The sequence below is a fragment of the Ammospiza nelsoni genome, chromosome 4 (assembly GCF_027579445.1).
Source record: "Ammospiza nelsoni isolate bAmmNel1 chromosome 4, bAmmNel1.pri, whole genome shotgun sequence".
NCBI classification, from domain to species: domain Eukaryota; kingdom Metazoa; phylum Chordata; class Aves; order Passeriformes; family Passerellidae; genus Ammospiza; species Ammospiza nelsoni.
In genome coordinates, this window is record NC_080636.1 from 45,775,782 (window position 1) to 45,794,824 (window position 19,043).

At 38.2% G+C, this 19,043-nt stretch overlaps 1 protein-coding gene across 1 annotated transcript in view; it reads right to left on the reverse strand.

The window, feature by feature from the left end:
- Window positions 1-327: 327 nt before the first annotated feature.
- Window positions 328-19,043, reverse strand: part of INTU (inturned planar cell polarity protein) — a 35,035-nt gene continuing 16,319 nt past the window's right edge. The window contains exons 4-16 of the mRNA XM_059470463.1: window positions 17,329-17,523; window positions 13,939-14,057; window positions 13,570-13,659; window positions 13,114-13,191; window positions 11,745-11,928; window positions 9,505-9,558; window positions 8,327-8,389; window positions 7,073-7,294; window positions 5,487-5,891; window positions 4,875-4,972; window positions 4,059-4,248; window positions 2,015-2,169; window positions 328-1,193 (exon numbers count right to left, since the gene is read on the reverse strand). Coding sequence (XP_059326446.1) covers window positions 1,082-1,193; window positions 2,015-2,169; window positions 4,059-4,248; window positions 4,875-4,972; window positions 5,487-5,891; window positions 7,073-7,294; window positions 8,327-8,389; window positions 9,505-9,558; window positions 11,745-11,928; window positions 13,114-13,191; window positions 13,570-13,659; window positions 13,939-14,057; window positions 17,329-17,523 — 1,965 coding nt within the window. The 3' untranslated portion in view covers window positions 328-1,081. The remainder of the gene's footprint in view (window positions 1,194-2,014; window positions 2,170-4,058; window positions 4,249-4,874; window positions 4,973-5,486; window positions 5,892-7,072; window positions 7,295-8,326; window positions 8,390-9,504; window positions 9,559-11,744; window positions 11,929-13,113; window positions 13,192-13,569; window positions 13,660-13,938; window positions 14,058-17,328; window positions 17,524-19,043) is intronic.

A 19,043-nucleotide genomic window follows, 5' to 3' on the forward strand; every position in this document is an offset into this window, starting at 1 on the left:
TCAATCACAGCTCGCACTTCAGGCCCAAGACTTCTGCTGCTTGGAACTGAAGCAAGTGCTGAGTGATGAAGACAAGCTGTGAATCACCCTGTGAGCACTGCAAGCATTTGATTGACTGTTTTAGCACTACCCCAAACTGTGTCCTTTACTAGTGAGAACGAGATCTAAAGATTTGGCCATGAGAACCCATGAAACTGAATTGGCTCTCCTGAACACTTAAACTTTTTGATCCCGTTGCTTGAAATGCAATTCTAGTTATGCATTTTATGAAAAGCACTCATGAAAAACAATTAGAATAAAATAATAAAACCAAAGAGAAAATCCTGCTTTACTGTTCTTTAACAAATATACATTTTTATTATGAAATTATGAATATAAAATCGGCCAAGTCTATGCACATCTTAAAACCACCCTGCCCACCCCCCTTCTTTTTTTGTGTCTTCAAAATTGCATTTTAACAAATTTAAGTAATATTTATAGTTAAAACTCACGGAGTCAAGTAAAACATCAACCACACTATAGTCCTCGAGTGTCCAGGACAGCAAAAACAGTAAACCATCAGTTTTGTGAGGCTAAGTGCCAGGAATTGTCTTAAAGATTTCTCTCTGTTTTGATTAACACAATGCTACTGAAAACATTCAGTGTTTTCCAGCCTCTCAGAGGTGCAAAATTTAAAGTTACTGGAGAATTTTTTTTTTCCTCCACCACCAATTTCCATGTTCACGGAGTACTTGGAGGATCAGCTTACCATTTTATGCTGCATATTGTACACTGAACAGCAGTGAACATACAAATGATGTGGTGTTTTCATATAATAAAGTTAGGACCAGGATAAAAAAAAAAAGTGACAGCATATAAAAATAGGAACTTTGGTTCTCTGAAAATAACCATTCCATTGATGAGCTCATCAGAAGCACCACTCAAGTTTTAACTGCTTCATACCACAAAGTATTTGATTTTTTTAAAGCATTTCAAAGATGCCCCATGGGTGGCACCCAAACTGAGTTCATTTCCCTTGACATGGGATATTTTAAAGAATGAACACCACCCTGCAGGATGCCTGGGTGTGCAGGAAGCTCAGCTATGCAGCTAAGCCAAAGGACAGCTTAAAGGCCAGCTCCACAGCAGCTTCTGCCACCGAGTCATGGAAACACACGTAACACTCCTGAGGCTTGGGATGGAGAATGAGTCTCCTGGGGAAAAAAAAAGAAGAAAGAATAAAAAGAAGAAAATCATCAAAAGTGTTATTTTTTTTTTCCTCCCCAAATGGTAGATTCTGGTTGTACTGCAAGGTTTCAGCAGGAAATTAAAACAAGCTGCTGTTGCTTAAAACATGCTGCAGATGTTGGTGTCTGTCCTTTACCTCTTTCAATACACTGATTTTAAAATCAAGTTATTCTCTACTCAGTTTTGTTAAGGCTGTGTAGGGAAAAAAATCTTCAGGTTTTCAGGATCTTCTGGGTCTGTTTGCAGCAATCCAAGTCTGTGGGCTACAAGCTGCAATCAAGGTCCTTGGGAGCAAGCCCCAGGATTCACCTATTTACTAATTTTTAAAGGTAATAACATGTGGGTAGTTACATTTCCACATATTAATCCAATGAGGGCTCCTAGGGAAAGAGCTAAAATAGAGGAGCTCTTATTATAATTATTTTTTAAAAGGCATCAACAATAGTATAAACATTTTTTCAATGTTTTAATTTTTTCCACACAAACAGCAGTTACGTACATTCATGCTGGGAAACAATTATTTTTCTTCTTTCTTTGAAAGATTTTTCTTCCCAATGAAAGAGCCTCTTTTAGAATATAACAGTAATTATAACTGTCACCTTATTTATGTCATTGACTCAGCAGCTGTTAAAGGTGGAAATTCACATCAGTGCAACTTCTCAGTGCCCTTAAATTAAAGCTACCTCAAGTCAGCTCAAGTGATGTGCTACAGTTAAATTTATTTTTCAAGAACACAATGGCATAGCCCAAATGAAAAACTGGAGGTGAAATTTGTCTTTAAACCTACCCCACAACCCAGTAGTTCATTGTTGGTGGTGGTTTCTTCTGGTCAGCCCAGTTTTCAGGAGAGCACTCAAACAGCAGCCCATGTTCTCTTACCAGCCCTGGGTCCTCAGCTGCCTTACTGAAATCTGAAATCCCACTGCCTGCTGCCTTCTTTTTCTGTAAAACAGCTGGTGAAATGTTAGTAGAGAATGAGACATTGTGACAAACACAGGCAAATACAAGCATGTGATTTGTTCAGGACTCCCTGATGGGTGACTCTGCTGTCAAAAAGCCAGGCTTAGGAGATAGAACTGACTTGCTTACATGATTCTTTTCTCCACAGTTTTGTTATTTGGGCATCAAAAGGCTTTTCTGTTGTTATACAAGTTGGAATTAGACATATGCTCCTTTTTTGACTTTTCCTTTCAAGCTAAACACTGTTTTTCTAATAAGACATCTGAGTTACTACAGCACTTTAAAAAGTGTGCTACAACAGCTAAAGCTCTCATCTTTCTTTTCTGTGTGCCTCCCTAATGAAGAACTGTGATAGTAAAAGTCTATTAAGCAAACTTGGCCAGGCAGGAATTTCTTTTTGTAAATAAGCAGCTGAAGCACTTTGCTCAGAGCATTTTCTGACTCTTACTCAGTATGAAGGCATAAAATCATAGAAAATAAAGACATTTCTGTGTTTTCTCAAGCTGTTAGAGCTGTGTTTTGAGAAAAGCCTTTGAATAAACCTTGCAATTTTCCAGTTCATCTCTGGATCTGCCAGTGAAACTATTGCTTCAAAGGTCAAAGAAAAGATGTTTTTAGAAAACAACTCAAGGAATTTCTGTCTGCCACATGAAGATGGAGAAACCACATTGTTCAACCTGCCTACAATATTGAAGATATAGGGACTGAAGATTGAGAAAACATAGTCAAAACATCTTATTTTGGGGTTTCAGACCACTGAGCTTATCTTTGCTAAATTTAGGATTTTTTCCAAGACTCCTGGACACATTTGAAAAGTTAAATTGTTGAATTTTCAGTTCTCAAAAATAGAGGAAAAATTAATTATTGGTCAGTTTACAGTAACTTTGCATTACTGGTGCAGCTCTCTGGATCCCAAACTGTAACAATATTTAGCAGATGACAAAGAACACACAGTATAATCGTACATTTCTGTATTTGATTTTTTATCATGTACAATGAACAAGGCAAATTTCTATTTATTCTTTAACATTCTCCTTGTGCTATAATACAGCCTGCCAATTTCAGCATTAATTGCTAGAGCCAGTCTGCAAAGACCACAGCAAATTTTGCTGAAAGAGACACGTCTATCAGTTATTTCTAACTCCCAGTTTTTATGACTTGAAGTATAAAATGCCTACTTTATAGCTATAGCCAAAGGCAATTTGATGCTAGAGATAAACTCATTCATTGTCTCTGCTTGCTTTTGGGTGTCTATATCTCCCAACAGAAATGCCCAAAACACACGGCTCATTGCCAAAGTCCTACTCAGCCAAACCCCAGTGCCATGTGACCAAGCCACCAAATTAACACCATTTTTAACACTTAAAAATTCCTAGATTTACAAGGCACATGGGTCTAGCCAGAAATGGAAAAGAGAAAGCCTCAGAGAAAAAGGAAAATAATTATCTCATTTGCTTCTCCTGTGTTGTGCTCATGTGGGATGAGTTTGGCAATTGCTTACCCACAGGTGATTGTTTCATTGGTTTCTGGTGTGGGTTATTTTGGCTCATTGGCCAATCAGTGCCAAGCTGTGTTGGGACTCAGAAATTACTTCTTCAGTAACATCAAAGAAACATTAAGAAAAACCATGCTGTTCTTTGTAAACCTGCCTTCATGCAGTCTGTACTGTTATTTCCCCTTTTCTCACTTAACTCACTTGAATTGTCACTTTAGGATCTAAAAAATACAACTGACACTGTTCCACTTTGGTTTAGAGTCTGCAGACATGCAAATACAGCTGCTCGTGAACCACTGAAATAATGAAGTGAAAAGAACCTAGAAATACTGAATTGAGAATGTGATTGGACAAAGAGAAATCCAAATTACCATACCTCTTTCTTCATGGACTGCTGGAAAATGGAACGGATTGAAAGGCAGCACTGGTAGAAATTCTCAATTAACTGAGGGTGGATGGAGCCACCGAGCTGGGCTACTTCTTTGTGAGTTGGAGTAATAAAGATTCCTTGCATTGTCTCCAAAAACAGATAGTGGAAGAGGGTGTTCTCAGGACCAGATGTCAACCTTAAAAATATTGGAGAAGTCATTTAATTAAAATAATTAAAATAATGAAAATAATTTGCAGCTTTTGTTTCTTAAGGCAGAATTGGTTTTCTAATCACAATAGGGTACAAAATGGATACAGGCATTCAAAGGTTTCTGTCTTCACACCAAGGAAATCCTGCTGATTTTGACTATAATACTCAATTTAACAAACCAACAAATTAAACTGTGCTGCTAGTTAGGCATTGCCACATAAATTTATGTTCTCAAAAATTGTCTCCAAAACAGGAAAGTGAAATAAAAGCTTTTTTCCTTGTACACCTACCTAGAGATAACATGGAAGCAAGAAGCTAACCACATGTGTGGTCCAGAAACTCCTGCTTGAAATACCAAGGTCACACAGACATGGGACAGGTGTGCACAATACTGACATATTATTCAGAAACAGCTGTCTTTTATTGTATCATTTCCAATTTTTATGTTTAATTAAGCTCTCAGTTTAACAGATTCACTTCTGATAATCTCTGCATAGAAAAGCTTTGGTTGGGATAAAATCACGAGGGGACTTCTGTGATCTGTGTATATTTAAAAAACAATCTAAGCATGGCCTAAAAAAATTAAATACTCAGTAAAAAATAGTTTCTTACCTCATAGCATTAGGAAGTTCTGTAACTTTCTCTGAAGAGTTCTTTTTCAGGTTTCCTGAATGAAATGGGTTTGGCAGGGTGTGTTTTTTCCTAGTGGCCTGAAGAACAAAATGATAGATGAAATAACAGAGAACACATAGTGAAAGAAAGAACAGAATCCAGCCAAACCAACAGAAAGAAGAGGACAGTGTTGTGTTTTGAATAAGGCCCAGTTATATCAATTTATATAAGTGTATTTTATAGCCTATTTTAGACTAAACTTAGACACAGTTGTACAATTGTACAGCAGTTAGTTGTGATAGGTTATTTTGGGGTCATACAACTGTACAGAAATTAGTTGTGATAGGTTATTTTGGAGATAGTCTCCAATTACATCTGCTTTTTTCAATGCAGCTGTGCCCACTTCACATGTGAAATCTCCAAATATTTACAAGCAATGATAAAATAAAGTGTGATGGCTCTGAGGCTGACTCAGCCCTTCCCAAGGCAACAGAATTATTTTATAGGGAATTCAAGGGACTTACTCTTTTATAACGTGCCTTTTGTAAAAGTCACCTTGAGTTTGAAGGGGCTGCCCTCTCCCCAAGCCCCCAGCAGCTGTTCAATTCTGACCTGCTCCATCAGAGGCTGTGGATTTGTGCTCTCCTCCTCCGCGGGCCCCTCGCTGCCCTGCTCGGCCGCCCCGCTGTCCCGTGGGGTGTGCCCAGTGTCCCCAAAGAGGCTCCTCCTGCTCCCTGCAGTGCTCCCAGCTTTGCAGGAGCTCTGCAGCTTGCTCAGCATTGGGGAGGTGCTCAAGCTCTCCAGCCTGTCCCGTGCTGCAGGAAGGAACCAGTCAGCACAGGCTAAAGGTGGCACGGAGGGAGAATCCAGCCTTTCCTCGATGCTGGCGTCGATTCCTTCCAGCTGGAGAATGGTTGCTTTGACCTGGTCTACATAGATACAGTCTGGTCCCGGGTTCCCAATAGCTCTGGATGCACAGCCCCCTGCCTCCAGCAGGACACACAGGACAAAGTGTCCCTGTAAATGCAAACAGAACAGACTGCTCACAAACTCAGCAGCTGTTCGTGGCATTCACATTTTCTGAAAAATCCCTTTGCCCAGGATTTTAGTCCTGGGAAGCTGAGAAGCCTCAGGGAAAATGGAAAACAATTCTTATCTCATTTGCTTCTCCTCTGTTTTGCTCATGTAGAATATGTTTGGAGATTGTTTACCCACAGGTGATTGTTTCATTGGATTCTGCTGCAAGTTATTTTGACTCATTGGCCAATCAGTGCCACACTCTGGAAAGAATCACAAGTTCTCATTATTATCTTTTTAGCATTCTGTAAGTATCCTTTCTGTATTCTTTAGTTTAGTATAGTAGAGTAGTCTTTAATATAACACATTATCATAAAATAGTAAATTAGCCTTCTGAGAACATGGAGTCAGATTCATCATTCCTTCCTTGGTCTGCAGGCAATGCAACTACAATAGCTGTCTGCTTGAAACGAAGTCCACATTAGAAAACCAAACCCAGACATTTCTGATGTGAGCTGTCTGAAAAACTAAGATTATGAAGGTAGAAGCATTTTCAACTGAAGTTAAAAGGCATAAAAATAATGAGAATTTCTTATAAAATGCTCCCTAGGAAATTCTATCCCATGAAACAGCTACAAGTTGAGTATTTTGAAAAAATTACCCAACTATTGGAACAAGATGACCCCTGTGGCAGGGAGAAATGATGAGGAGGGCTCCATCTTATCAGAAGGCTAATTAATTGGTTTATTATACTACATTATTCTATATGACATTACATCTCAACTGAACCTGCCAAGCACTCAACTCCAACATCTCGTGACTGTCAGCTGACAGTCCTGAAACACACAAACCTGGATTCAACTGGTCAGTGAATTAAAACACTCACACCACAATCCAATTACCAATTCTCTTCAGGTAAACAATCTTGCATTCAGGTAAACAACCAATGCATTCCACTTGTGAACTAACATAGGCACAGCAAATGAGATAAGAACTGGTTTTTCTTTCTCTGAGGTTCAGAGAATGTGAAACCCAGAAATATTCTTGGGATTGCTTTTGTCTGTGAAGAGAATTGTGGCGACACCCAAAGAAATGCATGGGAAGTGTTGATCTGGGGAACACACAACTCACAAGAGCAAAGGAGAGGCTCAGAGAACGGGCATGCTGCAGCATCAACTCACCAAGCCCACTACCAGTAAGAAGTATCTTGCTTCAGGCTCCCTGTATCCTGTGAAATGTGACTCCTCATCCGGCTGCAGGTGATGCTGTGGGAACACTTCCCGCCAGATCACCAACTGCCCAATCCTCTGCTCTGCTGCCAGGGATAACAGACAGTAGTGCTGGCAATAGAAACCCACGTCAACAAGGTCTTCCTTTGGCAAGTGATTGCCAATCAAGTAACCCTTCATTAAACACAGGAAAGAAGAGTGTTCAGTGAGGACAACACCACCACGCAGCACTTCAGAGTGCTTTTCATACAGAGATACTCCTGCTCCATGTGCACTGAGATCTTAGGGTTTCTGTCCACAGACTTTTTGGTGTACATTCATACAACACTGAGCTTTTTCTAAATAATCAAAACACTAAATATAAGCAAATCAACTATCAGCACATATGCGAGTCATCAAAGGTGAGCTGGGCTTTCCCAGCTTGCAAAACAGCTACAGTGTTAAGGTGCTCGAGTTCTCATTTAATTCTCTAATAAATCTCACTAATAAAATTATTAAATTTTATAAATTAAAAAAATTTGGAATTAATAAAATTTCCAAAGAAAACCCATATTACAGTGGTTCCAGCACTAAGGACTTCACAGCTGAAGTGCTCTCATGGTAGATACTGTGCAGTTCCACTTCTCTTATAACACTCCTGGCACAAAAACAATTGCCTGATAAAATTCTTAAAATTCTTAAAACAATTGCCTGATAAAATTCAGGTTTTCTTAAAGCAAAGGCTGTTACATTCCTCTTTGTACTGTTGATTACACTGTCTCCATTTACCAAAGAGAAATAAGGCTATGAATGAGGCCAAAGTGAAAAAAGCTGTCAATACAATTTCTCAAGTCTTGGACTCAAAGACATTCAAGAGAGAGCACCTGCTATTAAAACATAGGATTGCACAAGAGTTCCCATTAAAATATCCTACAAACTCAGTTGAACAGACTCTTCCTACTTTCTTATTACTCCCTCTTTCCAATCCTTGGACGACACCAAGAAATTCAAATTTTAAAGAAGTATTTTTGTTTTTGCTGTTCATACAGTACATAGCATTTCCTGAAACTGATTTTTTCTGTTATGGTGTTTAAGCTTTAGGTCTGTAACTAAAAATACATGCTTAAATCAGTTATGTGTTCACCTCTGATTTGTGAGATTCTGAAACATTACATCAGATTTCTAGATGCATTTTCCTAACCTTTAGGTCTTAATCATTAATATTACCTTGTAAAAGAGACAAGAGCCCAGGATCACATATAATCTTCTCATGTCATAATAATCTTCAGACTGTTGGGGAGGAAAAAGCATGTGCAATTTTTAATTCTGTATTTTAATATTATTTACCAAATGCAAGTGAACTAATTCCAGCCAACTGTAATCAATATTTCAATAATTTCATATTTGACCACCTCTTATTACCAGTACAGCAGTTAATACTGAGCATTTCAGGGAAATACCAAATTTTTAGCCTCCATCATTGAATTTTGTGTCATTACAATTGTCGCTAAAAATTTCAGCTTAAAATAACTAGTTTCTATTTAACTGTTATGTGTTCATAAACTATTTTTGTTAGGATATGTTCATTCTCACAGTTAACAGCAAAGTAACTTCAGCATAACTACTGACACCAGGGGCCCTCCTAGAGTAAAATTTACAAGTCAAAGCATTTTTTTCCAGTCTTTGACATTTTCCTCAAAATATTCCCATTCATTCATCTTGTATTGCCCAGTGCTCTCCCATTAGCAGCACTGTTTTTAGATAGATGTACTGGATTTTAAGTATGTGGAATCAATTTTTGTGCAATAAACTGTGACTCAAACACTGATTTCTGTAAATGATCATCCAGCTTATTCAGTGCAGGGATTCTTTTGAACAGAATTTTACAGTAACTTTAGAGTAATTTGGATCTCAAGACAGCTACTTCATTACAAAGTAAAGCTGAAATGTCAATGTGTTTACACCCTGCACAGCTAAGAGTTACTGAAATAAATTATATTATTACCTTCTGTAACAGTATTAAAACTAAGCAGAATTTGTAATTGCCTTCTGTAAACTAGACAATTAAATTCTGATTCATAGATGTTTCCAAGTTGGTTCACAATTGCTTGGGAAGGAGACAGTTACTTACACAAAGAAGAAATCTAACAAGAATCACCTCTGTGATTTTTGTAGACATCCCATGGATTTAAATTATATAAAATCATGGATTTTCAGTGACCAATCCTATAGGATTATAATATGTTATAATATTAAGCATGGAGAGAAATTCAGGATAAACTGCTTTTACTCCCACTTCATTAAAAGAAGTTGATGGATTTTGAAAATAGTCTTTGTTTAAACCACTGAATGTGACACCAAGGGAAGGAGATACAGTACAAAGCAAACAAAACCAAAATATTTACCAGCTGTGCAAAATCAGCTGCTTCCAGCTCACTCAGTGCTGTGTCAATTTCCATCTGAAATAGTAAAAAAAAAAAAAAAAAAGCTTTTTTAATAAACATTTCCAACACATTAATTTCCAGTAATAGCACATCTCACTCTGTCCTGCTCATCTCAGATTGGGATTTAAAGTGATGGGATAAAAACTTGCACCTATTTTTTATTAGTAACATCAAATACCAAGAATATCTGGGGACACCAGAATTAAGACAAATCCTTCCTAATTGCTGGCTATTTTCCTGCTCTTTGAACTGTCCCATTTCTCTGTGTATGTGCCTGCTGAGCCTAGTGTGGGTACAAAGGAGATGTCACTCTTACTTTCAGTGTGCTTTAAAACGTGAGGGCTAGAGACAAACCTGGCACACTACCGCATCCAACTGAGCTTTCAGAAAAATCTTTTATCCAATGGATTTAAGTTTTTTGTCTCTATCAAGTCACCAAAACTCTCTCACACATGATTTTTGTTCCATTGGAACTACTTTAAGCTTCCTTATTTCTGGAACTGCAAGGGCTGTTGGTTAAATCAAGTTTAACTATGAGTGCTTTTCTTGGTCCAAGGCCCTGAAACTCATGACATAAGTGTGCTACTTAATGAAAAGATCCTAAATCACAGTTGCAAACTTCTTGAGCTGTGTTAACAGGCTGCCTCCAATTGAAATACAGCCAGTTTTCAAACAGAGAAATGTCAGCAAGCCTAGTTGTTGGCACTCAACAACTAATCATCCTCTCAGCTTTTCCCCAGTCAAAATTTAAATGGCTTTCTGCCCGAAGAACTGACATTTTTAGTTTTATATTCCTTACAGAATAGAGTAGCTCCTCACCAAAACTCTGACTGGAAATGTCATCTTCTGCACAACAAAACTCTTCTGGCAAATGGGAATGGTCTCAAAGAACTCTGGAAAGTGATGCCTGTATTATAAGTATCAATGATGATGTTTCCTAAGTACTTTTAAAACTTATTGTTTTATAAGAAAAAAGCAGCCTGCAAGCTGAACTGGAGAGCAAGGCACAACAGAGCCTCTCTACAAAAACTTGAGAAGTAAGAAAAAAGCATGGAAAGACTCCTAATCAACAAATTGTAAAAAAGCAGTAAAAACCCTGCAGTGTAAGGTGGAAAGAACTAAATAACGATCAGTCTGTGACTAAAGATAAAGGAGAAGATAATTCACCTTTAAAGGAGAAAAGGGAGAAAGCCACATTAGTAAAGAGAAATCTGTTTAGGAACAATGGCACAGGCTAAGATATTTTAAACTGGAGTCACAGATACTAAAGTAATGAAAGTGAGGTTTACAACTGGCAGCTAAAATGTTATTAATGTTATAATTAAATTATTATAGTCTATATAATTATTACATAATAAAATTATATAATTTAATTATTAAAATACATTAATTTTAATTCAATTATAACTTAATTATATAAATTATAATAAAGTTAGTTACTGTGATTTACCTTTTGTCTTACTACTGCTTAAAGCACAACTCAGTTTCTAACATGGAGGTAACATGGCACAGTGAAATGGTGGAGAAAAACTGTACCTGTCTAGCATCAACAAACCACATGTAGGTATTTATTTTGATTCTGCAACAGCCATTTATAACTCTCCTAAATTATGAGAAGTACACGTGTCACCTTGATTTTTTAAGATTTTCTAAGCCTTCTGATTTTATATTGTTGTAACAAACTTCCTCACACACTTGATGTAAATAACTTATTGTTTTGCATTCTTTTATGGAGGAGGAGAAATTTGATGGACTGTTGGTTTGTCCAGTGTCATTGGGTGGCACTGTCACCCTCCAATCCACTGGCACTTGTAAAAATATATAATTGTTGGAGTCAGAAATTAAAAAGTTGCTTTTCCCTTGAAAAGAGCAGTGTCCACATCACATTCTTTTGTGTCCTATAGTGACATAAATGGGCTTCCAGAATAATATTTCCTGCCTACCAAAATACTTCAACGGTTAAAATCAAACACAGAGCTACATACCAGGGGGTGCTTTCTCTACTTTTCCTAGAAAAGTCACTGAACTACACTCACAACAGCAATCCTGTGGGAATGGTGGTGTAGCTGCAAACTTGAATTTTACAGGAAAATGAACCATCTGGCATGGGCAAAGCACTTAGGTAAATCAGAGAGGAAGAGCACTGACTTTTTGGCGTGTCATGGTGAGGAAAAGCTGGAGAGATGTGAGAAGGACCTGACCTTGATTTGCTGGGGCAGCGTCAGCCAGCGCAGCGCGGGGAGGCTGCCCGGGAGCAGGGCACTGCAGGGATCCTGCAGCTGGGCACTGCTGCCAGCCTGGAACCTCGCAGGATGGAGGGCACGCTGGAACAACAGGCTGAAAAAATGATCCAGGCGAGAAACATTTTCCACCTGGCAAAAAGCACTGGACAAACATGAACCGCAAGTTAGAATAACTCTGAGAAATGTGCAGCTTGTTTATATAACCCTCAGTGATACACAACCCTTTTTGCAGCATCATGCTACGTTTGGATTTTTTTTTTAACATGAAAAAAACCCACTAGGCTGATATCCAGGCAGTACCTCCAAAGAACAGATTAAACCAGTATGGTGTTACCATAGAGCAGTGTCACTGACATGTTTTATGAAAAATCCTTTTGCTAGGATTTCTCTCCTGAGAAGTTGAGAGGCCTCAGGAACAAAATGCAAACATTGATTATCTGCTGCTGTGGAATGCAACAGGTGCATCTGTGATTGGTTTCATGTGGTGGTTTTTAATTAATGGCCAATCACAGGTCCAGCTGGCTCAGACTCTCTGGTCAGTCACAAGATTTTATTATCATTCCATTCTTTTGTTTGCTAGCCTTCTGATGAAATCCTTTTATTCTTTTAGTATAGTTTTAATATATCATTTTTAATATAATACATATCATAAAATAATCAGCCTTCTGAAACATGGAGTCAAGATTCTCATCTCTTCCCTTGTCCTGGGACCCCTATGAGCACCACCACAGAGCAGCTTAAGGTGAGTGAAACATCAGCCTCATCCTTTTGGAAACTGAGATTTGCTCTTTTTCATTCACTATGGCATACATAAAGCCTGAATTAAATGCAAGAATATGAGTAATCCACCTGGGCAGTTTTATTTAGGTAACAGTCACACTGAAAGTCTCCTGGGAGATTTCCACATGCAGAGAAAGACACTCACTCTGCCAAATGGAGCTTGGCACTCCAGACACTCACTCTGGAGAAGTCCAGAGTGTTTACTATGTTAAAAACGTAACACTGATACACATGTATCTGTCACAGACACAGGGTAACATTTGCAGAGTGCTGCTGACATCCTCAGTGACTTGGATTATGGGAATGATTTAACCTGACCAAGGGTAAAACTTTCTCAAGTGACAAAGCCTGCTGAAACAGTATCTTACTAATGTTAAGGCTGAAACCAAAAGGCAAGACCAACAGAATTCCTGTTTTTATACAAGTATAAAGCAACATGCCAAGATATTCCTTGGAAACATTAAAATTAATCCTAATATTTGTCTTTTTCAGTGAGCACCAATGACAAATGAGTGACTGAAAAGTAAATACTTCTGCAAGAACTCACCTGTCCAAAGAACTGTACATGAATGTCAAGGTCCTGACAACATTCTGAATCATGTTCCTCAGCTGATAAAGTGGCACACTGACAAGTAAAAATTAAAACATCTTTATGATGAATAAGCCTCCTAGAATGTGTAAATATGTAATATTACTATTGTTATTCAGCAGTCTCTGCAAAGAACTTGAGTTCACCAAATCCTAGGATATTACTCTTTTCTAACTTACAGATATTTCTGGATCTTATTCTCTTCAGAGGAAATGAAAAAGAAATTATAACAATGGATATATGAAAGACGAGGATTAAGTCAATCAAAAAAGTGAAATCACAGACAAAAACTAGTTACAGTAAAAAGAGAACATTTTAAGCCTTTTCTTGCCTTTTTTTGTTAGAAGAGTACACACAATAAATTTGAGGACACAAAATTTAAAGGAAAACAAAACCTTTTCCTTTGAAACTCACTTTTCTTCAGGAAGGCCAATGACGAGCAACTTGTCAGATTCTTTCCAGTAAACAACTTGAACAAGTTTTTCACACAAGAACAGGGAGGAGCTAGAAAAATGAAACCAGAAGTGTTTCTGTTAACACTGTGAAGTTATAAAGGAGTTGAAAATAATTTCACTGAACTAAAAATCCTAGTCACTGCTACCCACTACAACAAAACTCCCCCAAATCCATTTACATCCAGGCTGAGCACTCCAACTGTTTTAGTTAAAGAGTTACTGCCTAAACAGCTTGAGTTGCTCTGGTTTGTCTAGAACTTGATGCATGACCTCTGTACATGTATGTATAAAAGAATAAAAACAGTAATTACATTTCAAACACTTTTACCTGATAATCTCGGTACCAGTAACACTTTCCAGTATGTCAGACAGTGTGAGAAATATCCCTCTCACACTTTTCAGTTTTTGGGATGCTTCTGATATGGGGTACTGATAAATAATTTCTTGCTGTGAAGAAAGTTAGCTGTTAGTTAAGTAAGCCAAAACAAAATCCCTCCAAAAAATCCCCACAGAACACAAGATAATGATTTTTTTGGTGGTAACAGATGGGGTTTTTTTAAACATTAAATCCTTCATCATATCCTTTTATAAGACATTGGAACCAGCATTGTGCTGCATGGGCATACTGGAAAGTTCTAAAAGGTATATGAATGTTCCTACAGTTTTTCTACAGTTTGAAAAACTGTATTTTATAGAAAAGCATGACTTATTTAGATTAATTATTACATGGAGAAACATAAAATAACAAGCAGCGTGGCCTCTGCAACTTAAAGCTTTAAGTACACTGTTAACAGATCTGATGCCAAGAGAGGGGAAAAAAATCTTTATTCTGAGTGAGGGTGCTGAAATTTTAAAACACACTACTAAGATGTCTCATGAAACATCTGACCAGATACACTTACACAAGTCATTTGAAACTAAAGCTCTATATTTGTGAGATATTTTTCTCTTTCTAACCATTAAAAAAAAAAAAATTCTTTTATTATAGCCCTTTCAAGAACTTTATTATTTCAGCAACTATAACAGTACAGTAATAAGCAAACATGATTGCCCCTCATTTATTGCTTCCTGCCAAATCATGATGGGCCATTATTTTTTTTGCATCGTCTCCACTGCAAAGATTATAGTAAATTATCTTTCTCCACAAACAAATGAAACACAGGCATGATTAATTTCCCTGTTTATGTCACTAATCACATTCAGCCAGTGCCAACACCCACTAAAAATTTTTCCTTCATCAAGACTAAAAGAATGCAGAATTTCATTATAGAAGGACCTGACAAACTCTCCATTTATATCCAATTTAATTAACTCTACTTAGAAATACTCATTAGTGACAAGGATCTTTTTTCTGCATTCAATCCCTCAGCTGGAAAAACCCTGCTGTTTTCTAATTGCAGCATGCAAAGGGCTAGAGAGAGAGACTTTTTCTCCCCCCCACCCACTATTAACTGGGGCTTTTAGACAAAATTTGTTTGAGAATGACCTGAACACGTTCCCAGGGAAAGAAAAGCCAAGTGTAACAAACAGGCACAATGTTATCATGTGTGGATACAGTGATTTAGCAAGGGCCAGCACATGCCACCACATCAGCTCTCTCCAAAGCAAGCCCAAAGGTCACAGGCCAATGACAATGGGATTAATAAATTCAAGCAGCTCATTTTTTGAAGTGTAAATCCTCCCTCAACCCAGCCCCAAACCTGGACACAATCTTCCAGTAACAGCAGAAGGAAAATGAACATTATTCCTTTTAAGACATGCTATTGCCAAAATCAGGTCATATACAAAGATGTGAGTGTTGCACACTGCTACAAATAATGTGTAGTTGCAATACCCACCTCTAACTAAAATATAAAAAGGCAGAATTGACCTTACTCACTGAGGAACTGTTACCATAGGGACACATATCCCAAATGACTCCCAACACCACTTCCCTGTAGAGCTGAGCAGACAGAGCTTACAAGTCTTAAAGCTCATTAATTCTATTTCAGGTGCCAAAAGCTCCCAAGTGGAACACTTATTTACAAGTTGCAGTTGCCACAGTTGACACAGATGTGATCTGCATACTCTGCTTCTTAAAGGATCATTCTATTTCTATTGGGCAGGATGGCTTTGGTGTGCCATAACTTCATTTAAAGTACAGTTTAAACTAAATCTGGGACAGTACATCTACAGGAGAGAAGCTGCCTGAAGTACAGAAAATGAAATTAAAGACAAATGCCTTAAAGAAGGAGGCATTCTTTTGCAAGGATACGGCATAAAGAGCTTCATTATATCAGCAAAGCATCTCTCAGCATATTTGGGGCTGCATAATTGCCACCAAGACTTCTCAGGAAACAATTATTTCATGTTGTGAAGGGACAACAGGGGCATTACAATCCCTCTTTTACCTCTGCTCAGTGTTCAGGATTAATCCACTCCTTGGGAGAATGTAAAGGAACAATGGGGCAAGAAACCAGCACTCAGTTTACTGTCAAGTGCAGAATCACAATCAGGCTTTTATATGTGGAAGAGAGGAGCCAGACACCCTGAAATTATTTTTTTAAATATTTCATAAAGTTTATGTTGTCAAGAAAACACTGGTATTGGACTAGTACATATTATGGTACCATGTAATTTTCTAGGGTTCTCCTTCTCAGCCCTGTCTCTAGAAAATAAAATTAAATCCTATTTTTATAACTGTAACACTTTATTACCCACCACCAAGAGAACGTAGATTTGTATCAGTTGAAAAATACTACTAAAAAAAAGTCAAGGTATCTCAATCTAAGGATAAATTCCAAGGGAGAGAAAGCAAAATTATTTCTTTCTGCTCCCCACTCCATCACTGTCCTGCCATCTTAGTCCCTGGGCACTGGAAAAACCTGTGCTTTGTTTGATGGCTCCTCAGCACAAATAATGCAAGATGACCGAGACACAATGCTAGATTTGAGAATTCACACAAAAGCAGAAGAGTTTTTTCCCAAGTGTCCGCTCCTAAGAAGTCCATTTTGTCCCCTTGTCATTCCCAGACTGGGCAAGAGGCCAAGCCCAGCTCTGTGTCCCTGCCTGGAGAGGAATTATTTGTAGCTATGGCTACACTCTGAACAACTACACAAACTTACATGCACACTGGCAACATTTTCCCGAGGAACACAATAAGGAAAGAGTGAAAGGAAGCTTTACAGGATAAATAAAAAGTACCTCAGTGGCTCTAAAAGCTGCCCAAGCAATAATCAGCAGCTGACTGCTACCAGCAGACATGCCAGAGCCCTCTAAGAAAAGGCACATTAGCATTTCAAAACAGGAGAGGCCAGACAGATTATGGATGAGGACTGCCAATAGCTCCTGCAGGGGGATATTTCTTTGACCACCAGGCAGATCCTGGTGTTGAAAGCCTCCAGGTCAGCATCCCAGAGCCAGCCTGGCACTGGGGAATGCACCTTGGCTGTGCAGTCACCACCTGGCTGCTCCTCACCTGACTTCAAGGCCAGCCAGCAGTTTGTCAGCAGTGATGCTGAAATTTCACACCTTATTTCTACCAAAATGGCTATTTTATGGATTATTGCCAACTCCAAACCATTAGGATGATTTTTATTTATTCTTTTACATCAAATGTCCTAGGAGCTGCTGTGGTCAGTGAGCTGAGGGTGACTGAGTCAGGCACATACCTCATCCTTGGGTGTCCCAGAGTCAGGCACATACCTCATCCCTGGATGTCCCAGAGTCAGGCACATACCTCATCCCTGGATGTCCCAGAGTCCAGTTTCAGTGTGAGGAACATGACAATGTGAGGCACATCCTGCTGAGGCTCCACAGTGTCCTCTCCCCACAGCAGCCGAGCCAGGTTGTCCATGCTTGACTGTGTCTGTTTGTTCCTTTGCTCACAAGTCCCTTCAGCCTCAAACACCGAGGTCTCAAATGTCAGTTTAACCTATTAAGGTAATTAACTACTGTGAGAATGAGGCTGTACTTCCAATTACCTTGCAGCAGCAGATGAAACAGATGGAGTTGGAGCCCTTTAAGAGGTTAGGTTTTCTCAGCCTCAGCTTTACTGAGGAAGATGTAAGCAAACAAAATTCCTGCTGTTTCAAGAAAACCAATGATACATTCAGCATTACATAAGCAGCTATTACAAAGGACAAAGCCAGCTATTACATGGTCTATGAACCATGTGAGTAAGCATGTGGTTTGCTGTGTTTTCATACTTAATTCTTATGGTTGTGAGAACGGAAAAATAGACTTACTGCTCTGGCTTTGTCTGAGCACAAAAACCCATTATTGTGCCTTTGAAACACATACAGTATTTGACTTCTTTCAAAATGTCAGCAGTTTCCTAAGTACATATCCTGAAGGCTCTTTCTTGAGCACTTCTTCGCCATTTTGAGTGCACTGACACATTTGCCCAGGGAAATCCATTTAAATTTACACTGGACTGCAAAAGTCTGGTAAACTGTAATGGTAGCAATTCTTTCATTTTCAATATGTTAACTTTCCTTTTTTTAACTATAAAATCAGAAAATAAGAGTTTTGTTGCTGTATTTAACAATTTACACAAATACCAAGTAGCCTAAAAATTACTTACATCCCTCACTGTGCTGTGCCTTTAAGAAAAAAGATGAGAACACAAAACACATCATCCTCTCCTAAACAAAACCTTTAAAGCTTACATGATCAAGCTGATTTTGCAAAAAAAAAAAAAAAAAAAAAAAAAAAGAGTTTACTGTCCCTTATTTCCCAAATAAGTTTAAATCCAGGAGCTTTAGAATAAATGAGTATTTCCTGACACACTAACAACATATTATCCAAGCTTCATGTGGAAACATGTTTCAAAATTTGCCATATAGACCTACTTTAAGCCCCAACTTAAAAATATTATGTTTGTCAGTTGTCTCAGCAGTGATGAAAGTGATTTTTTATTTTGTATGAACACATTATCCTAAGTATGAAAGGAGGAGATGTGAGAAACACTTATCTCTTGAGTGAGCATAAAAATGCTAGTTCCAAGGAGAAGAAATTCATTTATGTTCTTGGATGAGACCTTATTTTTTTATCAAGCTGACTAAAGATATATTTGGACTAAGTTGGCATGCTCTTAGTTTCCTCTTGCACACATTTTTACTCAAGACTGTTTATCTGCCTTGAAATACTGCAACATAGGAAGTTCTGAACATAATACATCACACCAAATCCTGCTTGTTAAAATCAGTGGCAATTTAGCCTGAGGACTGATGCAACAAAACCCATTTTTCTTTTCTCAATTGCAATAAATTCTGAGAAGCCCAAGCAGATAATTTATACATTTAAAGACAGATCATTTTTGCCGTTGTGCATGTGTGTACACAAACTTCAGGAGAGGAGTGCCAGCAAGAAATAATGTGCTTTAAAACACCCACTGCCTGTCAGACTGGCTCAGAGAGAAGTGCCATCATCAGCTCTTACAGCTACATTTGT